We start from the raw sequence: 24,077 nt of genomic DNA on the forward strand, positions 1-24,077 counted from the left end.
AAATAGAAGTAAGGCTCCTCATTAGCATGTACAATGAGCCTAATTCCAGTTTAAAACTACCGGCTGGCAATGATCCCTCTAAATCTTTGTTGTGCGTGGCCTTTATTTCAATACACGGTACCTTTAAATTTTTTTGTGTAATATCTTAAAGCCTGTGTGTGCCCTGCACGATACTTCATGATTGTAGGGTGGTGAGCAAGCGTGTAGCCTCGAGGAATCATTGTCACTAGGGACGCCTGAATATTGTTAAGCTAACATGACCTGGAAAAATTGGACTTTTTGGCTGCCATCTTGTAACTCAAGAAAAGAGTGAAACAAAATTTAATTTGCTCCACCCCCAACCTCCCATCTCTTATAAAAACATAACGAACGATCAATTAGCATTTAGCACTAAAGAACTAATTTGTAGAACTGTATTTACAAAGAAACTAGAAATCTTGATAGGGAAAGTAGAAAACAACACAAAAACACTTTTTTTTCTATTTATTCGTACATGGGATGTGGATGTCACAGGCAAGACCTGCATTTATTGCCTATTCCTAATTTCCCTTGAGAAGGTGATGGTGAGTTGCCTTCTTGAACCATTGCAGTCGTTGTGGTGCTGTTGCGGCGGGAGGGCGGCTGTGTGCGGGAGAGGGGTTGGTGGGCGGGGGGGGGGGTTCCAGGATTTTCACCCAGCAGCAGTGTAAGAACCACAATATAATTCCAAGTCAGGATGGCGAGTGATTTAGTCATATTATGTAATGATCATTGTCCTACCCTTAACTTTTAAGAATGCTGTGGTCTGTTGATCCCCTGAATCACAGGTATATTCTCCAGCATCTTCTTGTTTTAGGTTGTGAATATGCAGCTCAATACTGGAACCTTTTTGCTTCATTTCATGCTTGTTACTTGAGTGAAGTATTGAAGATCCTTTTTTCCATTCAACGGGAGCATCATGTTTAGTAACCTCACAACACAGTAAGACCGTACTGCCTTCTTCAGCTTCCTTACTCTGAAGCTCTTGTTTGAAAAGTACAGGCAGGGCTAAGGATCACAGAGATTTTATTCATTAGTACAAGATAAAAGGTCAGGCCAACACCAAACTTTGCATTACTGTAATGATCTCAATAGCCAAAAATAATTCAACTATGAATACATATATATATTATGGCTAATTCATGCAATTATTGTCATCAGTACGACAAATTTGCAAAATTATCTTTACATGGGTGAAATTCATTTCTTCAATGGCCTCTATTATGATTTGATTTCAAGGTAATTTGGCTTCTAAACACAGCTGCAAGATAAAAGTCAGTCTTCACATTTTTATATTTAATTATCATTTTTATAGGTATAACAGTGGTAATTGCCCAATCAAAAGGTCAGAGCCCTCTATCCCAGAACACGTTTAGTCAATGTTTGCAATTGTTATTACGAATCAAGATAACACCTACAGGTGGTTTTCTAAGACACTTTAATTACACCTTTGCCTTTTTACTTACAGCTGTTACACAATACCTTTCATGTGTTCTCAGGACTTTTTATAACACAAAATAGTAAAAATAACATTTTAAATATAACTAATCCTTAATTTCAGAGAGTGAATCCATCATTATACAAGTGATAATTGCTTCAAGACCAGTCTCCAAATCAAATTTTCAAAATGGTCACAAATATATGACTTAAAATGATTTTTGAATGAAATTCACCTCTGCCTAACTGTTTTCTTGATTTAGAAGACGGACATCCATTATTACATTACATTATATGATATATAAATTTGGCCAGGACTTTCGCCCAATATGGAGGTGGGCAGGCGCGTAATTTTGCGCTGCCAGCCAGCATGCCGTCACCATCCAACATAGGAGCTGTTTTCCTGGAGTCCAGATTAGGGGCGCAGCAGCTGCCCTCCCTAAGCTAATTAAGAGGCCAATGATCAGAGACTGACTGGAAAATTCTATTTGGTCTGCAGGCTCCTTGTGGCATCAGCAGCTGCCTGGAGATGGCCTCTGGTGGCAGATCGGGGGGCCAGCGCTCCAAGAAGACTTTGAAGCCCTCCCCCTCCCCCCCCACCTACCTGGTCAAAGCTGCAGCCACAGTCTGCCCTGTGAAGGGCAGCTCTGGCCATTGCTTATTTCAAATTTTTTTAAGTTGCTGAGAGGGAGTCTCAAGATGGAGACTCCCGCTCTCTCTCCCTTACCCGCAACAGCAGGCTGCAGCTCATTCCATGCTGGAGGGCGTCCTACTGGCCCTCCAGCTTTAAGAGCCTGCCCACCGTCCTTAATTGACCAGCAAGCGCGCCCTCTGTCAATAATTGGCCAATTTATGCAAAAGCATGTTGGCTGACTGCTCCTGACACGGGGTCAGGACCCGCATTTGACCCGGATGACAGGGTCCCAACCCAAAACAGAAAATCACGCCCAAAGTATAAGAGTAAGGGCAATGGAATTCCACTTAGCATTATAAATCATTCATTTTGCCAGGGAGAGAGCCATGAAGCAGGTAGAAGCATAGAGAAGAAGAAATAAAAATTGCAGTAGTTGTGACGGCTTGGGGATGTGAACCTCCTCCATGGGCAATCTGTGGTCTACGGAGGGCCCCCAGCAGCAAAAGCCACCCTTCTGGTAACACCCTCCCCCACCGCCTTCATCGCTCATCCTGCGCCCAGCAATCCCACCTCACTTACCAGGGCTCCAACGCGGGGCATCGTCGGTAATAACGACAGTGCCCACTGCTCCCAGTGGCGCTACCAATAGTACTGAGCTGCCACCCTCTGATTGGCTGGCAGCTCTTGGAGTTGGGCTCCCCATTCTTAAAGGGACAGGGATCTCAGCGTCGGGCAGTTGCCTGAGCGCTATTGAATCACGCTGTTTGGGGGGGGGGGGGGGGGGCCTCTGAATGGCAGAGGCTGTGTTTCCTCGCCTTTTTGACCCAGCGCCGGGAGCCCCGTTAACACGACTAAATTCAGCCCATAAGGAAGCACACACTATTAAAGGGAGTGTGGCAGGATGGATAGGCAGTTAAAGAGTGAGATGGTTAATAGATATTTTTTGTACAAAATAAATATGAACAGTGGCATTCCTCAGGGTCAAAGTTCATATTGTTGGTCTTCTTAACATATGCAGATGATCTGGATTTGGGAATAAAGGGTACAAAATCAAAATTTGAAGAAGACACAAATATAGGGCGTGTTGTTTACTGTCAAGATGACTGTAAGTGACGACAAGAGGACATACAGAGGTTTGTGAATTGAGCATACATATCAGATGAAAATACTATTTATTTGTCAGTATATTAGTAAGTTGGGGACATGAATTTTAGATCATCAACAAAATAATAGTTACTTCTCAGCAGATTTTTTTTTAGTTGGTTGCCAGGGCACGGAATGGCCAAACAGCAACCGAGGTAAAGAAGGGAAGAGTATAAATATTTTTTAAAGAAAAGTCTATCAGTATGCAAAAAAATTATTTTTTCAGACAGCCAGCTAGAAGCAGTTGGCCAGTAATTTCCTCCACCAACGTAACTTCACTTGGTTTACTATGAAGTTACGGCAGCACAGTGGGAGGAGCTCCGAGGAAATTCATGGTCTCAGATTCTGTTAAACAGAGATGGTGCTGCATGGTAATGTCACTGGACTAGTAAACCAGAGGCCGAGGCTAATGCCCTGGGGACAAGAGTTCAAATCCCACCATGGCAGCTGATGGAATTTAAATTCAATTAATTAATAAAAAAACTCTGAATTTGAAAGCTAGTCTCAGTAATGGTGCCCTGAAACTATCATTGATTGTTGTAAAAGTCCATCCGGTTCACTAATGTCCTTTATGGAAGGAAATCTGCTGTCCTTACCTGGTCTGGCCCATATGTGACTCTAGACTCACAGCCATGTGGTTGATGCTCAACTGCATTTTGAAATGGCCTATCAAGCCACTCAGTTGTCTAGTACAATTAGGGATGGGCAACAAATACTGGCCTTGCCAGTGTCGCCCACATCCCATGAAAGAATTTTTAAAAACTTAGGAAAAAAGCAATATAAAATTACTATGAAAGATTCTGAATTGGTTAATTTGTTGGTTCTACAGAAATGTACATTATTCCCAATTGCATTCCACCCTTTCAATGCACTGCAGTTTGCAAGGAGCTATCTCTAACCTTTACTGATAGATTCCATCCTACTAGGGATAATACAAGATCACTACACAGCCCTCTGTTTGGGAAAGGTTTTACCTAAGGTTTTACTTGCAATGGGAAACATAACTGTCTAGACAAATGTCCCAGGGTGCTTCACAGAGATGTTCACAGAAAATCTGATATTGAGATACGAGGACTTGGTGCAATTTAGGAGGTCCACAGGTGAGTCGGGCAGGGTGGGAGGAGGCCACCAGGATGGGAGTGATTGTGAGGAATGGCAAGCCTGCCTTTTTAAAAAAAAGATATTGGCTTCAAGTTTCTGCTAGGTTGCATTCCTTTTTTCAGTACAATTCACCCAAAAATCTGCCAAACCAGCACAAAATATCACAGAATTTCCAGCGCAAAACAAATGCAGTGCAAATCAGGTTTCCATAATCTTTTACGGTAGTTTAAAAACATAGTGCTGGAAGCTGGCCCACCCACAACACTGGTCACATTCCCAGATCGAGTTAATTACCACTGCAAGTTTCTAGTAAAGGGCTCTGTATACTTTATTAAAAACTATTATTTAACATCAGGTTACTCATAGGTGGTGTACAAGACAATTGATTAAAAATGCTTATTTTTTGTGATAAACTCATTTTCAGCTGTATTAATCAAATTGCACAAAATTACTGCTCTTTATCAAGGAATATTTTTTGTAAATTACATTCTAAACCACTATCCAATGTTCATGGCAGATTTTACATTTGCGAACTGAGGTTCAGCGAAAACTTGAGGGAGAAAACTTCCCAAAACTAATGCAATTTTGGGGGCAATTTGCACTTGGATTGGTAATTGCGCCTAAAGCAGACACTCTAGCCCATTAATTTTAACTTTCTGAAACCCTTTCAATGCAGGCATTAAAAAATTACAGCTGACCATTTTATATAATCACCAGGCTAAAATTAAGTTACAGAACTTAACACATGCAAATGATTTCATAATTTTTCCATCTTGTTGACATTCCTCTACATTGTCATTTCTTTGCACGTGCCATCTCCAGTAACAGCTCATGAAGGAAACTAACTTTTTAACGTTTTAAAACGGTTTGGTTGCAAAACTTGGCTCCATAGTGCTCTAGTTTTGCCACTATGGGTGCTGTTTCAGTCCCAAAATAGTGTCCGTGCCACATGCACTTCTGGCATGACCCCCACCAGATGCATTTCGGGGAGGTCTGTAGCACAGGTGTTAGATAGCTCATGATATTAGTCAGCGTGCAATGCTGATTCAACACCAGCGCGCCATTTCTAATATCAGTCACTACTCCAGCCAATATTGTCTCTTAAACACGCAAACTGAACAGGCATTCAGCATCAGGAAGGACACCCGACTCCCCCCCCACAAACACCCCCCCGCCCTATTTAGAGGATCAACCACTCTCTGATTAGTTGATGGTTAATTTTTACTGGCTCTGTCTGAGTTTACAGAAGTTCTTAATGGTGTTAGAGTTGTTTAAAGTTGGTGAAGTCAACAAGGAGTTGTGCTATAACATGAAGAAGGCCTAAATTTTGACTCCAAGGGATCCGTTCAGTCAAAGGTGCTGTAGTTACCATCCCCCTCGGCCTGCAGTTTGAGAGGGAGATGAACCAAAGGCAGCTCTGAAGAGGACAAGCTATGCGCAGAGGGAGTAGGATTCTCAGCAGGCCTTATCCATCCAGGTGGCTGAATTTTATTAGCTCTCGAGAGACGGGTTGGAAGGTGGGGGATGGAGTGTCCGTCGCCTTCCCGATGCCATTGAATTTTGTCAGGAGTGGGGAAGGTCGAGGATGGCCCTCCTGCCCAGACGCCAATAAGGGTTTCTTCCTACCACCGCTGGCATTTTGCCAGTACCCGGGGCGCCCCCTGCCACATGTGAAGATCACCCAGTGAAACCAAGCGGCTTCCCTGCAGGCTGGGGGGGGATGGGGAAGAGGGGCTGGTGGGGGTAACTCGTACTTGGGCAATCTGTGGCCCATGGAGGATCACCCCCCTGGCAGCAAAGGTTACCCATGTATCAACACCCCTTCCCCCCCGCTTACCCTCACCAACCACCCCGCGCTGGTGCCTGGCTGACTGGCCCTGGTGAACCCGCCCCCGCTTACTTGCTTCCAAGGTTAGTATCCATGTTGCCTCTTCTAACTGCATGCAGTTCCAAGAGCGGTCACCTCTTCGGGTGGCACTGCTGAGCTGCCAGGATCCCTGTCCTTAAAATTATGGGAACCCTGGTGCCAGGCAGTTAACTGCCTGAGTGCTATAAAATGCAGCCAGGGCTCCCCAAATGGCCGTTTTTGGCCCGGCCTCAGGACCCCCACCGCCTGTATGAAATTCAGCCCAAAGTCATCCAGGAGCATTTCCCTTACCTCAACCTTAGCCAGCAGCAGCGTGTACATTGACACTATTTTACATAGGAGGTGCTCACAGAAATCTGCCATTTCTCGTAGAAAGACTTGCAAACTCAAAGCAAGTAAAGGATAGTGCTGCCAGTGGCTGTGAACGTGACTGTGATCATGAAATTGCTTTGCATCGGGAGCCTTCCAGGCTGGAGAAGGTGGTGGCAACTGTAATGTCTCCCAGTTCATCGACAACTGCTGCATAAGGGAGGTGACTGATGCTCTTTAAGCCAGAAGAATGGAGCTCATTGATTTCTATCTGAACAGAGTGAAGCAGGTGGAGCATGCATGTAGCTTTGCCAGGATTGTGGACTTCCCCAAGGTGCGGCATCGACTGCAGGTACTATATCTAAATGGTAAGATGTACTCCTCAGATACCCACATGCGGCAAGACCTGGTCAACTTTCAGGATTGGATAAGAGGCAAGTAACATTTGCGCCACACAAATGCCAGGTAATAACTATCTCCAACCAGAGAGAATCTAACCATCACCCCTTGATATTCAATGGCATTAGCAGCGCTAATCTCCCATCATCAACATTCTGAAAGGGTTATCATTGATCAGAAAATTAACTGGACCAGCCATATAAATACTGTGGCTACAAGAGCAGGTCAGAGGCGAGGAATTCCGTGGCAGAGTAACTCATCTCCTGACTCCCCAAAGCATGTCCACCATCTACAAGGCAAAGGTCAGGAGTGTGATGGAATACCCTCCACTTGTCTGGATGAGTGCAGCTCTAACAACACTCAAGAAATTCAACATCATCCAGCACCTTCAATATTCATTCTCTCCACCACTGGTGCAGTGGCAGCGGTGTGTACCATCTACAAGATGCACTGCAGCAATTCGACAAGCCTCCTTCAGAGAGCACCTTCCAACACCACGACCTCTACCACCTAGATGAACAAGGGCATCAGTGCATGGGAACACCACCACCTGCAACTTCCCCTCCAAGCCACAAACCATCCTGACTTGGAATTACATCTCCGTTCTTTCACTGTCGCTGGGTCAAAAACCTGGAATCCCTTCCTAACAGCATACACCACAATGGCAATTTGGGATGGGCAATAAATGCCGGCCTTGCCAGCATCGCTCACGGCCCATGAATGAATTTCTAAAAAATGTGCCATAAATACAAAGGGTTCCACTTCCTACATATGTAGTTGGATGACTGTGCTCAGCACATCATTCAGTATGGCTCAGCCCAGTATCCAGATAGCAGCCATGATGTATTTATTCTGCACCTATCTACTATTTCATCAGTATTTGAGCTGCCATGTCAAACTAGAAAGTGACTGCTGGACGACAAGGGCTAACCGCTTAACACCTGGCTCATGTCTCTGCTGACCACAGGTGCCAGCAATTTTTTTATCCATTCATGGGATGCGGGCATCGCTGCACAGGCCAGCATTTATTGCCCATCCCTAAATGCCCTTGAGAAGGTGGTGGTAAGCTGCCTTCTTGAACCGCTCCAGTCCTTGGGTGTAGATACACCAACAGTGCTGTTAGGAAGCAGGCTCCAGCATGGGTATAATAAGAACCATGCTGCAACAAGAAACATCATAGAGCAGACCATAGGGGAGCTGAAACAACTGTTCTGCTACATAGACCATTCATGAGCAGGCCTGGCAGGCGTGTCTCCTGATTTGTCATTGTCTGCTGAGTCCTGCATAATCTCACCATCATGAGGGCACAGCCCTGGCCACCAGGGATACTGCGAGGAGCTGATGAGCAGGTGGAGGAAGTGGAGGAAGCAGTGGAGCAGGAGGAAGGGAGGAGGCAACCAAAACATCCTCTTTCCAGCTGGGCTGTCCGTGATTGCCTCATTTGACTACAGTTTCACTCTGCACAGCCCAAAGTCCTTATTCTACAATGGTCCCATATCTTCCCTTCCCTCTGTCACTGACCATCACAGCATCCTTTTGGCCACAATTCTGAAATAAAAAAATCATCACAATACAACCCTACCAAATCAACTTTATTAAACAAACCATCCAATACTCCAAAAGTAAGCAAATCACCCTCGTGTGTTCCCATAGCGCCTGTCTTGTGGGTGTCTTTACTTCGCCTAGTGCTCCTACGTAATGCTACCTCAATGGCTGCAGCATTTTATGGTGAACAGCTGCTGATGTTCAGGGGAGGAGACTACAGATGGCCTTGCAGAATGACCTTGAGCAGCTCTGGACCTAGATGGCATGGCTTTAGACTGTCCTACCTTGGCAAGGGTGGTATCAGACTAGGCTAGCTGGCTGATGGGCAACAGCAGGGCCACTAGCAGTGTGGCAGTGGTGGGAGGACAAATGCTATCATCTTAAGAGGACAGCAGGGTCGTGCACCACAGAGCCACCGCCAATACTCCATGGCAGCACCTCAGTAATCCTTGGAGCCGCGGGCTGACAAGACCCCGCGTCCTGATGGACTTCATCCTAGGTTCTTAAAAGAAGTGGCTAGTGAGATAGTTGATGCGTTGATTTTAATTTTCCAAAATTTCCTAGATTTGGGGAAGGTTCCATTAGATTGGAAAATAGCCAATGCAACTCCTTTATTCAAAAAGGGAGACAGAAAGCAGGAAACTACAGGCCAGTTAGCTTAACATCTGTCATAGGGAACATGTTAGAAGCTATTATTAAAGACGCTATGACAAGGCACTGAGAAAAACTCAAGGTAAACAGGCAGAATCAACATGGTTTTGTGAAAGGGAAATCATGTTTAACCAATTTATTGGAGTGCATTGAAGTAACATGTGCTGCTGATAAAGGGGAACCGGTGGATGTATTGTACTTAGATTTCCAGAAGGCATTTGATAAGGTGCCACATCAAAGGTTATTGTGCAAAATAAAAGCTCATGGTGTAGGGGTAACATTTTGGCATGGATAGAAGATTGGCTAGCTAACAGGAAACAGAGAGTATGCATAAATGGGTCATTTTCTGGTTGGCTAGATGCAACGAGTGGTGTGCCACAGAGATCTGTGCTGTGGCCTCAACATTTTACAATTTAGATAAATGACGTAGATGAAGGGACCAATGGTATAGTTGCTAAATTTGCTGGATGACACAAAGATAGGTAGGAAAGTAAGGTGTGAAGAGGACATAAGGAGGCTAAAAAGGGATATAGATACATTAAGTGAATGGGCAAAGATCTGGCAAATGGAGTATAATGTGGAAAAATGTGAAATTGTCCATCTTGGCAGGTTGAATGAAAAAGAAGCATATTATCTAAATGGTGAGAGAGATTGCAGAGCTATGAGATGCAGAGGGATCTCGGTGTCCTAGTGCATGAATCACAAAAGGTTAGTATGCAGGTACAAGAAGTAATTAGGAAAGCTAATAGAATGTTAATTGAATACAAAAATAGGGAGGTTATGCTTCAGCAATATAGGGCATTGCTGAGACCACATCTGGCGTACTCTGTACAGTATTGGTCTCCTTACTTAAGTAAGGATGTAAATGCATTGGAAGCAGTTCAGAGAAGGTTTACTAGACTAATACCTGGAATGGGCGGGTTGTCTTATGAGGAAAGGTTGGATAGGCGAGGCTTGTATCCGCTGGAGTTTAGAAGAGTAAGAGGAGACTTGATTGAAACATATAAGATCTTAAGGGATCTTGACAGGGTGGATGTGGAAAGGATGTTTCCTCTTGTGGGAGAATCTAGAACTAGGGGTCACTGTTTAAAAATAGGGGTCGCCCATTTAAGACAGAGATGAGGAGAAATGTTTTTCTCTCAGAGAGTCGCGAGTCTTTGGAACTCTCTTCCTCAAAAGGCAGTGGAAGCAGAGTCTGAATATTTTTAAGACAGAGATAAATAGATTCTTGATAAGCAAGGGAATGAAAGGTTATTTGGGGTAGACGGGAATGTGGAGTTGAGGTTGCAATCAGATCAGCCATGGTCTTATTGGATGGCGGAGCATGCTCAAGGGGCCGAGTGGCCTACTCCTGCTCCTAATTCTATGTTCATATGTTCTTGCAATCTGCTAGAGGACACATTACTGAACATCTGTGAGACCATGAAAGCCCCTTTAAACATTGGTAGCTGCAGTCATGATGGCAGCATCCAAAGCATGGCACCAAACCGCTCTTGTATGGCAACAACCAGAGGTTTTATGTCCTCAGTCTGAGCTTCCACTGAGCAGCCAGGTGTTGGGTGTCTTCTGCTTGTGCTACAATGGAAGCTGAGGCATCAGCTATCAGACACTGGATCAAGGTTGGGTCCACACTGCTGTCATGGAGCTGGCCACCACTTACATGCTGGAAAGGGTGAGCATCAAACTCTGCACCCCAACTTGGTACCAGACTCCTCCATGCTCCTTAACTGTGACTGCAGGCTTTCTGGCAAGCTTGCCAATGCACCAAGCATTTCATACCGCATGCCTAGCAACCTTTTTCTGTACTCCTGTCTCACTGAGGTCTTCATTTGAGTCCTCTGCAGTAGGTTACAAGTTTGGCCTTGCCCTCTGCAGAGTTGGCCCTGGGCTACTCTTTACTCCTGCCCTGGCTGCAGGCCAATCATGCCCGGTGACTCACTGGGCTGGAATTCAACAGCCCTTTTGGTCTGGGCTGGGAGGTGGCCAGGGGCCATAAAATGGCGAGGGAAGGCGGTGGGTGGAGTGCCCATTGACTTCTTGCCACCATGGCATTCTACCAGCAGTGAGGAAGGTGGAGAAAGGCTCTTCCGCCCAGAGGCCAACTGTGCCACTTAAGTGGCTAATTAAGGGCCTCTTCCTGCCAATCCTCACATTTTACCAGGGGCAGGTGGGTCCTCTGCCATGTGGGGAGACCGACTGATGAACCTGTTGGCTCAGGGCCATACTAATTGGACATTTTTTGGCCACGGAGGAGTCGCCCAGTGGCAAGGTCACCCCCACGGCAACACCTCGCCTTGCCGGGGCCTGCCTGACTGGCCCTGGTAACCCCCCAGCCCCACTCACCTTGCTCCGAAGGCCGAGTCCTCTCAGCCGAGTGCAGTCCCAGCTACTGAGGCTGAAGAGCTGCCGGCCCTCCACTAAAATGCGGCTGGGAGTCCGCCAAACAGCCAAGGCAGGAATGCCCCCAGCTTTCCAGCCCGTCGTCGGGGCCCTGTCTCCTTGATAAAATCCAACCCACCATGTGCAGATCCCGCCTCTATGCTACCCCCTATAGTTTGTGCAGTATCAGCAGCTAGAGTGGGCAGCTGCGAGTGAGAACCATAGAACCACAGAAAAGTTACGGCACAGAAGGAAGTCATTCAGCCCATGTGCCTGAGATGGCTGAAAAAAACTAGCCGTCCACAGAGATCAAGTGACACCATTTCCTCTTTATCTGTGTCCTGCTTCACGTCATGCTCTTGTGCCAGTGCTTAACAAGATGGCAGTTCTCAGATTCTGAAAGGAGAAAGGTACAAGGATAGTGTTAAGAGAAAAGGGGCGGGGGAAAGCCAGAGGGTGCATGCTTATGCTATTTGCAGCTTTATCAGAAGAGATTATGAGATGGAGGTGAAGTGGGATTTGAGGCGGTAAATTAGGTAGAATAGAAGGCCATCTTCTATGGTTTCAGTCCCACCACTGGCTACGGCCTCAATCGCAACTGCACCAATGATTACCAGCATTGTCTCCTCCATGGGGGTAAGGACAAGCAGCTGTCCCTGTCCCCTGCCTGTTAGGTGCTGCTGCCTGCAGTTATATGCCATCTTGTCCGACAAGAGAGGGAAGAGTATCAGTGAGTGTGATGCAATGTGCCTGCCATAGTTGAATAGTTGGCAGTGTGTGTAAGTGAGAGATGTGGGTATGTGGCTTGCAGCAGTGCTAAGTGAGTGAGGTGAGGCTATGAATGTTAGATTTGAGTCATGCTTGATAGTGTTGGTAGGTTGGTGAAGGAGTTGATAAATGAAGTGGGTGAGGCTAAGTGGTTCATTTGTAAGCATACAGCATTTGCAGGTGCATTCACTGAGTTTGACCACTCGTGAGAGATCCTCGGGCTAGAGTGCTCACATTGACAGCAATGGCTATCTGCTCCCACCGCCTTCTCATTGTCTGTCTGGAGAGCCTCCTGGCCCCCTCTGGGAGCAGGACCTCTCTCGTCCTGTCTACCTGTTGCACCAAGGCCTGCAGCGCTGTATCAGAGAACCTTGGAGTATGCTCTCTGCGCAATATTCACTTTTCTTCCTGCTCTGAGACTCTTCCACAACCTGCTGCAATCGGAATGCACTACCCTTTAAGGGATGCAGGCTGGCTTTCAGTCATACAGGCTAGTTTAAATGGTACTAACTTCACAGGAACTTGGGCCCCCTGTTGAGGCGTGCAGCTGCTCAGCATCGCATGTAGCATTGGGCTGCAGTCTACTATAATTTTAACTTGCAGGCAGCACGAAATTTGCATGCTTCTGCATTGCAATGAACAGGCAGATGTCAATTACATATCGCGATCCCTGAGCCTGATGACGAGCTTTATTAAATTTTCTCCACCCCCCCCCCCCCCCCAACCCCATTTAGCCCTTCTAATCTATGTTTTTGGAACTCTCACATGGCACAGTGATTATTCATAAGGTGGACTCATTTGTCCTTGTGGAAAATGATTACTCAAATCCAACCAAATCCCCCTCACTAAGAACTGGCCTATTGTATATACACAACTTTTATTTTACCTTTGACCAAGTGAAGAACATGACAGGACATTAGGTACAATAAAAATGATAAAGATTTAATAATAATCATCATAAATGATGATGCCTTCCTTACCTTTCACTTTTAGGGAGGCAGTTGTCTGTTCATCTCCAGAATCACAGGTGTATTCTCCAGCATCTTCAAGTTTTAAGTCATGAATAATCAGCTCAACGTTAGAACCTTTTTGCTTCATTTCATATTTGTCATCGGTATCAAGTAGCATAGATCCCTTTTTCCATTTTACAGGGGCATCAGGTTTTGTCAACTCGCACCACAATGTTGCCACACTCCCTTCTTTATGCTCTTTATTCTGAAGCTTCTTCTTGAAAAGCACTGGAAGTGCTAGAACAATAAATTGAAGAACCTTCTTGAATATGTGTCTCAAAAGAACTTATTCACAGCTACATTTTACCAGTTAGCAAATGCATGTGCTCACAAGACAACAAGTGTATCAGCTGTGGCTCAGTTGGTAGAACATTCACCACTGAGTTAGAAAGCTGCGGGTTCAAGTTCTACTCCAGAAAATGAGCAATAAATCTAGGTTGACACTCCAGTGCTGTACTGAAGGAGTGCTGCACTGTCAAAGGCACTATCTTGCAGCTAAACTGAGGCCCTGTCTGCCCTCTCAGGTAGGTGTAAAAGATCCCATGACATTATTTTTTTTTTAAAAAGAGCAAGTCAGTTATCCTTGGTGCCCTGGCCAATACTTATCCCTCAATCAATATCATAAAAACAAATTATCTGGAAATTATCACATTGCTGTTTGTGGGAGCTTGCTGTGCACAAATTGGCTGCTGTGTTTCCTACATTACAACAGTGATAACACTTCAAGAAGTACTTCATTAGCTATAAAGTGCTTTGGGACTTTGGTGGATGTGAAAGGCACTATATAAATGCATTTTTTTTTCTTTTCAAATAAATAAGAACAGACATTTTAGTTCACAATTATAAGCATTACTATAAGATTTCCTTGCACATATTTGGTCACAGATAAAATAAAGTCAATCATCAAACACACTGCATTCTAGATTCAAGCAACAATACAGAAATCTTACTCCTTCTTCTAATAAAACAATCCTCTACATTGGTTAGCCCGGTCATCCAACTGGAGGAAATAGACAGACATTATTTCCTTTAAAACGTAGGAACATAGGGTCAGGAGTTGGCCATGCAGCCATCAAGCCTGCACCACCATTCAATTAGATCATCTATCTCAACGCCACTTTCCCGCACTATCCCCATATCCCTTGATATCATCAGTATCCAGATATCCATCGATTTGTCTTGAACATGCTCAATGATTGAGCTTCCACGGCCCTCAGGGGTAGAGATTTCCAAAGATTTACCGTGCTCTGAGTGAAGAGATTCCTCCTCATCTCAGTCTTAAATGGCTTTCCCCTAATTCCATGGTTCGAAACTCACCATCCAGGGGAAACATCCTTTCTACATCCAATCTGTCACACCCTGTAAGAATTTTCTCAGTTTCAATGAGATCACCTCTCATTCTTCGAAACTCTAGAGAAATCAGGCCCAGTTTCTGCAATCACTCCCCATAAGACAATCCTGCCAGCCCAGGGATTAGTCTGGTGAACCTCCATTGCACTCCCTCTATGGCAAGTCTATCTGGCAGGAAAACTGGTAGATGAAGAATGGGCTACTTTCAAAGAAGAGATAGTTCGGGTACAGTCAAAGTATGTTCCCTCGAAGGGGAAAAGTAGGGCAAGCAAATCCAGAGCTCCCTGGATGACAAAAGAGGTAGAAATTAAGATAAAGAAGAAAAATTATGCTTATGACAGGTAAAAAATACTATGCTGAATATAGAGGGGAAGTGAAAAAAAATGAGAAGCAAAGAGAGAGCATGAAAAGAGACTGGCACCTGACATTAAAGGAAATCCCGAAGTTTTCTATGGCATATAAAAAGTAAAAGGGTGGTAAAAGAAGGACTGGAGCCGATGAGGGACCAGAAAGGGGATTCACACATGCAGGCAGAGGGCACAGCTGAGGTATTAAATGAATACTCTGCATCTGTCTTTACCAAGGATGAAGATGCAACCCAGACAATGTTGAAAGAGGAGGTAAGTCAAACACTAGAGGGGTTTAAAATTGATAAAGAGGAAGTATTAGATAGGCTGTCTGTACTTAAAAATGGATAAAGCACCAGGACAGTATGAGATGCATCCAAGGATACTGAGGGAAGTGAGGATGGAAATCGCAGAGGCACTGGCCATAATCTTTCAGTCTTGCTTAGACTCAGGGGTGGTGCCAGAGGACTGGAGAATTGCAAACGTTACACCCTTGTTCAAAAAAGGGTGTAAAGATAAGCCCAGCAACTACAGGCCAGTCAGTTTAACTTCGGTGGTGGGAAAACTTCTAGAAAAATTAATTTGGGACAAAATCAATAGTCACATGGACAAATATGAGTTAATTAAGGAAAGCCAGCATGGATTTCTGAAGGGAAAATCATGCTTAACTAAATTGCTGGAGTTTTTTGAGGAGGTAACAGAGAGGGTTGATGAGAGCAATGCTGGTGATGTGCTGTACATGGACGTTTAAAAAGGCTTTTGATACAGTGCCACACAACAGTCTTGTCAGCAAACATGTAGCTCATGGAATAAAAGGGAAGGTCGCAACATGGATACAAAATTGGCAGTGTGACAGGAAACAAAGAGTAGCAGGTTAATGGATGTTTTTCAGGCTGCAGGAAGGTTTGTAGTGGAGTTCCCCATGGATCAGTGTTGGGACCCTTGCTTTTCCTGATGACCTAGACCTTTATGTACAGGGTACAATTTCAAAGTTTACAGATGATACGAAACTTGAAAGCATTTTGAACTGTGAGGAGGATAGTGTAGAACTTCAAAAGGACATAGACAAGTTGGTGGAATGGGCAGACAGGTGGCAGATGAAGTTCAGTGCAGAGAAATGTGAAGTGATTAATTTTGGTAGGAAGAACATGGAGAGACAATATAAAATAAAGGGTATAATTCTAAATGGGGTGCAGGAGCAGAGGGACCTGGGTGTATATGTGCACAAATCATTGAAAGTGGCAGGACAGGTTGAGAGAGCGGTTAATAAAGCATACAATGATACTCCAGCTGAGGCCGAACTGATATCTTATACAAGTTCAATGTAACTTCCTTGCTCTTGTACTCTATGCCCTTATTAATAAATCCCAGGATACTGTATGTTTTATTAACCGCGGTCTCAACCTGTCCTGCCATCTTCAATGACTTATGCACATATAACATATATCAAGAAAAGCAAGGGTATCTACACTGACCCCTGGGGAACTCCACTACAAACTTTCCTCCAGCCTGAAAAACATCCATTAACCAGTACTCATGAACAAGGACACCCAGGTCCCTTTGGACATCAACACTTCCCAACCTCTCACCATTTAAGAAATACTCTGTCTTTCTGTTTTTTCTACCAAAGTGGATCACTTTACACTTATTCACATTATATTCCACCTGCCATGTTATTGCCCATTCACTTAGCCTGTCGAAGTCCCCTTGAAGCCTCTTTGCATCCTCCTCATAACTTATATTCCCACCTAGTTTTGTGTCATCAACAAATTTGGAAATATTACATTTGGTCCCCATATCCAAATCATTTATATTAATTGTGAACAGCTGTGGCCCCAGCACTGATTCTTGTAGTACTCCACTAGTAACAGCCTGCCATCCTGAGAATGACCTGTTTATTCCTACTCTCTGTTTTCTGTCTGTTAACCAATTCTCAATCCATACCAGTATATTACCCCCAATCCTATGTGCTCTTATTTTGTTTACTGACCTGTGTGGGACCTGATCAAAAGCCTTCTGAAAATCCAAATACACCACATTCACTGGTTCTCTTTTATCTATGCTACAGGTAACATCCTCAAAAAACAACAACAGTTTTGTCAAACGTGATTTCCTTTTCATAAATCCATGTTGACTCTGCCCAATCATATCGTCATTGCTAAGTGTCTAGTTACCACATTCTTAGCAGGGTTACATTTGCCTCTTTCCAGTCTGCAGGAACCTTTCCAGAATCTATAGAATTTTGAAAGATAACCACCAATACGTCCACTATCTCTATAGCCACCTCCTTCAACACTCTGGGATGTAGCTCATCTGGTCCAGGGGATTTATTAAACGAGTTAATTTTTTGAGTACTACCTCTTTATTAATGTTAATTTCTTTCACTTCCTCATTTTCACAAGTCCCTTGGTTCCCTAGTATTTCTGGGAGATTTTCTGTACATTCCTCTGTCAAGAGAGACACGAAGTAATTGTTTAGTTTCTCTGCCATTTCCCTATTTTCCATTATAAATTTTCCTGTCTCCACCTGTAATGGACCCACATTTTTCCTTGTTAATCTTTTCCTTTTCACATACCTAAAGAAGCTTTTACAGTCCGTCTTTATGTTTCTCACTAGCTTGCATTCATAGTCTCTTTTCCTTTTCTTTATCAGTTTCTTGGTCATCCTTTGCTGGATTCTAAATTGCTCCCAATCCTCAAGCTTAGTACTTTTTCTGGCAACCATATAAGCCACTTCCTTTGATCGAATGCAATCTTTAACTTGATTTATTTTTCCTGTTGGGTTCTTGTGTCTTCGAGGAATGTATATTTGTTGTAGACCATGCAATAGCTCTTTAAATACTAGCCATTGCCTGTCTACCATCAAATCTTTTAGTGTATTTTCCCAATCCACCATAGCCAACTTGTCCCTCATACCTTCATAGTTTCCTTTGTTCAGATTTAATACCCTAGTTTCAGAATTAACTATATCACTTACAATCTTATCTAACATTCTATCATATTATGGTCACTATTTCCCAAAGGCTCCTTTACAGCAAGGTCATTAATTAGCCCTTTCTCATTACATAATACTAAATATAAAAGAGCCCAATCCCTGGTAGGTTTTTCAACGTACTGCTCCAGAAACCCATCTTGTACACACTCCAAGCATTCATCCTCCAAGCATTAGTGCTGATTAGGTTTACGCTGTCTAGATGTAAATTGAAGTCGCCCATTATTACTGTATTACCCATGTTACATGCACCTCTAATTTCCTGATTTATACCATGTCCAACATTACCACTACTATTCGGTGGCCTATAAACAACTCCCACCAATGTTTTCTGCCCGTTGTTGTTTCTTAAATCTACCAAAATTGATTCTACATCTTCATCCTTCAATCTAAGATCCTCTCTCACTAATGTACTGATCTCGTCCTTTATTAAGAGCATTACCCCACCTCCTTTTCCTTTTTGCCTATCCTTCCTAAATGACAAATATCCTTGAATATTCAGTTCTCAGACTTGGTCACCCTGTAACCATGTCTTTATAATGGCAATTAAATCATACCCATTTACCTCTATTTGTTCCTTTCAAATCATCGACCTTGTTGCGAATGCTGCGTGCATTCAGATGGAGTGCCCTCAACTTCATCTTTTTAACATTATTCTGCATTCTGATCCTATTTGATACTTACCTTTGCATCATCTGTCTTCTAAATTCGCTTACTACTTTTCTACTTTCTGTTATCAGTTTTGCTTCGCTCCAATCTTCCCTTCCTGCCACACTCAGATTATCAATTCCCTTATTGCTATCTTTCTCTACTACCTTCTCCCTCTCTAAATTATCACATCATCCCTCATGTAATCCCTCGTCCCTACTATTCAGTTTATAGCCCTCTCTACTGCCCTAGTTATATGACTCGCCAGAATATTGGTCCCTGCACGGTTCAGGTGAAGACTGTCCCAACGGTACAGTTCCCACTTTCCCCAATACTGGTGCCAATGCCCCAAGAATCGAAACCCATTTCTCCCACACCAATCTTTGAGCCATGCATTTAACTGTCTAATCTTATTCACCCTGCGCCAATTTGCTCGTGGTTCAGGTAAAAATCTAGAGATTATTGCCTTTGAGGTTCTTCTTTTTAATTTAGCCCCTATCTGCTCATACTCCCTATGCAGAACCTCTTTCCTAGTCCGATCCATGTCGTTGGTATCCATGTGGACCGCGACAACTGGATCCTCCCCCTCCCATTGTAAATTCCTCCCCAGCGCTGAGCAGATGTTCCAAACCCTGACACCAGGCAGGCAACATAGCCTTCTGAACTCTTGCTCTTGACTGCAGAGAACAGTGTCTATCCCCCTGATTATACTATCTCCCATTACCACGACATTCCTATTTACTTCCCCCGCTTGAATGGCTTCCTGAACCACAGTGCCACTATCAGTTTGATCATCCATCCTGCAGCCCCCGCTCTCATCCATTCAAGTTGAAAGAATCTCAAACCTGTTGGACAATTGCAAGGGCTGAGGCTCTTCCAATTCTGCCTTCTCGATTCCCTTACCTGCCTTACTCACAGTCACATCCTCCTGTCCCTGATCACTGACCAAATCAGAAGACCCTATCCTGAGGGGTGTGACTATCCTCTGGAACTAAGTGTCCAGGTAGCTTTCCCCCTCCCTGATCTATCGCAGCGTCAGTAGCTCGGCCTCCAGCTTATCTACTCTGAGCCGAAGCTCCTTGGGTAGTAGACCCCGTAGACATGGTTGCTGGATCACGCTGGTGTCCATGAGCTCCCACACAATGCAGCTACAACACATCACCTGTCCTGCTATCCTTATTGCATTTTAATTAACTAATTAATTACTTTCTTAATTAATAATATTTTTAATTAATGCCTCGCCTCACCACCACTTACAGTACTAATTTAAGCCTGTGTAATACAATAAACCTTATCACTTAATAAAACCAATAAAACAGTTGACTCACCAGCTTATTACTTCTCTTCTGCTTGTGTTTCTTAATTAATAAGGTAGCTTCTTAAGGGTTATTTAAAATTTTTTATGCTTTTCTAATTTCCAGCTATTTACACTCGCACCCAAATAGCAGTGTACTAGCCTAGCTATTTACAGACACTCCCTAACTGCAGTTAATCACCCACAAATCAACTTACGGCTTTCCTGTGATCTCAGTTTGTTTTTTTAAGCTTAGTTAGCACGCACGGACTCCTGAAGGTAAGTGAAGTCGCTCTGCCGCCGCCTCGCCCAACTGTCCCTAGATGAGCCTGGGTTCACCACTCTGCCATCACCTCTCCCAACTGTATCCAGGTGAGCCTCGGTCGGCCACTCTGCTGCTGCCTCTCCTGACTGTCCCCAGGTGAGCCTGGGTCTGCCGCTCTGCTGCTGCCTCTCCAGACTGTCTCCATGGTATCATTACAGTATCATTGTTAACATGTTGCTTTCCCTTTCCACACAGCCAAACATATTAGCTCTGGGGGTCACTGCTGAAATATCTTCAGCTAAAGAAACTGGCAAGAGCAACACAACCAATGGAAGTGTGGTAAAAATAATATTTGTTTTTTTTAGGACAGCAATTAATCACAAGATAATTATGGATACCGCAGCCGTAGCCTCACAGATCAAGCGACCCGGGTTCAATTCTGGGTACTGCCTGTGTGGAGTTTGCAAGTTCTCCCTGTGTCTGCGTGGGTTTCCTCCGGGTGCTCCGGTTTCCTCCCACAGCCAAAGACTTGCAGGTTGATAGGTAAATTGGCCATTAGCAATTACCCCGAGTATAGGCAGGTGGTAGGGAAATATAGGGACAGGTGGGGATGTGGTAGGAAATTGGAATTAGTGTAGGATTAGTATAAATGGGTGGTTGATGGTCGGCACAGACTCGGTGGGCCGAAGGGCCTGTTTCAGGGCTGTATCTCTAAACTCTAAACTAAAAACGTTTATGCTTCATAACATAAAGTACTCTTTCCATAAAACCACAGAATATTACAACACAGACTCACCAGAGGTGGCAGCACAGTGGTATACAATCGAGGGGCAGTGGCACTGGCATTCCTCAACATTGACTCTGGACCCCATGAAATCTCATGGAATCAGGTCACACATGGGCAAGGAAACCTCCTGCTGATTACCACTTACCGCCCTCCTTCAACTGATGAGTCAGTGCTCCTCCATGTTGAACACCACTTGGAAGAAGCATCAAGGACAGGGAAAAAGAGTGGAAGGGCTATAGTCATCGGGGATTCGATTGTAAGGGGAGTAGATAGGCGGTTCTGTAGTCGAAAACGAGACTCCCGAATGGTATGTTGCGTCCCAGGTGCACGGGTCAGGGATGTCTCAGATCGGCTGCAGAACATTCTGAAAGGGGAGGGTGAACAGCCAGTTGTCGTTATGCACATAGGCACCAATGATATAGGTAAAAAACGGGATGAGGTCCGACAAGCAGAATTTAGGGAGTTAGGAGCCAAGTTAAAAAGTAGGACCTCAGAGGTGGTAATCTCAGGATTGCTACCAGTGCCAAGTGATAGTCAGAGTAGAAATGAAAGAATAGTCAGGGTGAATGTGTGGCTTGAGAGATGGTGCAGGAGGGAGGGGTTCAGATTTTTGGGACATTGGGACCGGTTCTGGGGGAGGTGGGACTATTACAAATTGGACGGTCTACACCTGGGCCGGACTGGAACCAATGTCCTTGGGGGTGCTTTTGCTAAAGCTGTTGGGGAGGGTTTAAACTAATGTGGCAGGGGGATGGGAACCAAATGAGGAGGTCAGTGGACAGTAAGGAGGTAGTAATTAAAGCCTGTAAGGAACTAGATAATGAAGTCAGCGTGACTAAGGGAAAGAGTAGGCAGGGAGCAGATGATGAATGCAAAGGGACTGGTGGTGTGAGGTGCATTTGTTTTAATGCAAGAAGTGTAGTAGGTAAGGCAGATGAACTTAGGGCTTGGATTAGTACCTGGGAGTATGATGTTATTGCTATTACTGAGACTTGGTTGAGGGAAGGGCATGATTGGCAACTAAATATCCCAGGATATCGATGCTTCAGGCGGGATAGAGAGGGAGGTTAAAGGGGTGGAGGAGTTGCATTACTGGTCAAAGAGGATATCACAGCTGTGCTGAAGGAGGGCACTATGGAGAACTCGAACAGTGAGACAATATGGGCAGAACTCAGAAATAGGAAGGGTGCGGTAACAATGTTGGGGCTGTACTACAGGCCTCCCAACAGCGAGCGTGAGATAGAGGTACAAATATGTAAACAGATTATGGAAAGATTTAGGAGCAACAGGGTGGTGGTGATAGGAGATTATAATTTTCCCAACATTGACTGGGATTCACTTAGTGTTAGAGGTCTAGATGGAGCATCCAGGAGGGTTTTCTAGAGCAGTATGTAAATAGTCCAACTCGGGAAGGGGCCATACTGGACCTGGTGTTGGGGAATGAGCCCGGCCAGGTGGTTGAAGTTTCAGTAGGGGACTACTTTGGGAATAGTGATCACAATTCCGTAAGTTTTAGTATACTCATGGACAAAGACGAGAGTGGTCCTAAAGGAAGAGTGCTAAATTGGGGGAAGGCCAACTATACCAAAATTCGGCAGGAGCTGGGGAATGTAGATTGGGAGCAGCTGTTTGAAGGTAAATCCACATTTGATATGTGGGAGGCTTTTAAAGAGAGGTTGTTTAGCGTGCAGTAGAGACATGTTCCTGTGAAAATGAGGGATAGAAATGGCAAGATTAGGGAACCATGGATGACAGGTGAAATTGTGAGACTAGCTAAGAGGAAAAAGGAAGCATACATAAGGTCCAGGAGGCTGAAGAAAGACAAAGCTTTGAAAGAATATCGTGAATGTAGGACCAATCTGAAACGAGGAATTAAGAGGGGTAAAAGGGGTCATAAAATATCTTTAGCAAACAGGGTTAAGGAAAATCCCAAAGCCTTTTATTCATATATAAGGAGCAAGAGGGTAACTAGAGAAAGGATTGGCCCACTCAAGGACAAAGGAGGGAAGTTATGCGTGGAGTCAGAGAAAAGGGTGAGATTCTAAACGAGTACTTTGCATCGGTATTCACCGAGGAGAGGGACATGACGGATGTTGAGGTTAGGGACAGATGTTTGATTACTCCAGGTCAAGTCAGCATAAGGAGGGAGGAAGTGTTGGGTATTCTAAAGGGCATTAAGGTGGACAAGTCCCCAGGTCCGGATGGGATCTATCCCAGGTTACTGAGGGAAGCGAGAGAGGAAATAGCTGGGGCCTTAACAGATATCTTTGCAGCATCCTTAAACACGGGTGAGGTCCCGGAGGACTGGAGAATTGCTAATGTTGTCCCCTTGTTTAAGAAGGGTAGCAGGGATAATCCAGGTAATTATAGACCGGTGAGCCTGACGTCAATGGTAGGGAAGCTGCTGGAGAAGATACTGAGGGATAGGATCTATTCCCATTTGGAAGAAAATGGGCTTATCAGTGATAGGCAACATGGTTTTGTGCAGGGAAGGTCATGTCTTACCAACTTAATAGAATTCTTTGAGGAAGTGACAAAGTTGATTGATGAGGGAAGGGCTGTAGATGTCATATACATGGACTTCATTAAGGCATTTGATAAGGTTCCCCATGGTAGGCTGATGGAGAAAGTGAAGTCACATGGGGTCCAGGGTGTACTAGCTAGATGGATAAAGAACTGGCTGGGCTACAGGAGACAGAGAGTAGCAGTGGAAGGGAGTTTCTCAAAATGGAGACGTGTGACCAGTGGTGTTCCACAGGGATCCGTGCTGGGACCACTGTTGTTTGTGATATACATAAATGATTTGGAGGAAAGTATAGGTGGTCTGATTAGCAAGTTTGAAGATGACACTAAGATTGGTGGAGTAGCAGATAGTGAAGGGGACTGTCAGAGAATACAGTAGAATATAGATAGATTGGAGAGTTGGGCAGAGAAATGGCAGTTTTAGGCGTGTGGCACAGTTCTGGCATGGAATGTGCACAGGCATGCCACACGCCATGTAGGGTCCACAGCACCTGTTTTCCATCCAAAATTGAATTGAATTGAATTCTAGGCCATTATGTTACACCACTTTTCCATGAAAGATTTAAATACAGTGCAAATTTAAACTTGCATATAAAGGAATTTAAATAAAT

General features: G+C 44.4%; 1 protein-coding gene across 1 annotated transcript in view; it reads right to left on the reverse strand.

Moving 5' to 3' along the window:
* The window catches only part of obscnb (obscurin, cytoskeletal calmodulin and titin-interacting RhoGEF b), an 868,128-nt gene that overhangs the window by 518,907 nt on the left and 325,144 nt on the right, over positions 1–24,077 (reverse strand). The window contains exons 72-73 of the mRNA XM_068053434.1: positions 13,232–13,498; positions 760–1,026 (exon numbers count right to left, since the gene is read on the reverse strand). Coding sequence (XP_067909535.1) covers positions 760–1,026; positions 13,232–13,498 — 534 coding nt within the window. The remainder of the gene's footprint in view (positions 1–759; positions 1,027–13,231; positions 13,499–24,077) is intronic.

The sequence above is a fragment of the Heterodontus francisci genome, chromosome 2, assembly GCF_036365525.1.
Source record: "Heterodontus francisci isolate sHetFra1 chromosome 2, sHetFra1.hap1, whole genome shotgun sequence".
NCBI lineage: Eukaryota > Metazoa > Chordata > Chondrichthyes > Heterodontiformes > Heterodontidae > Heterodontus > Heterodontus francisci.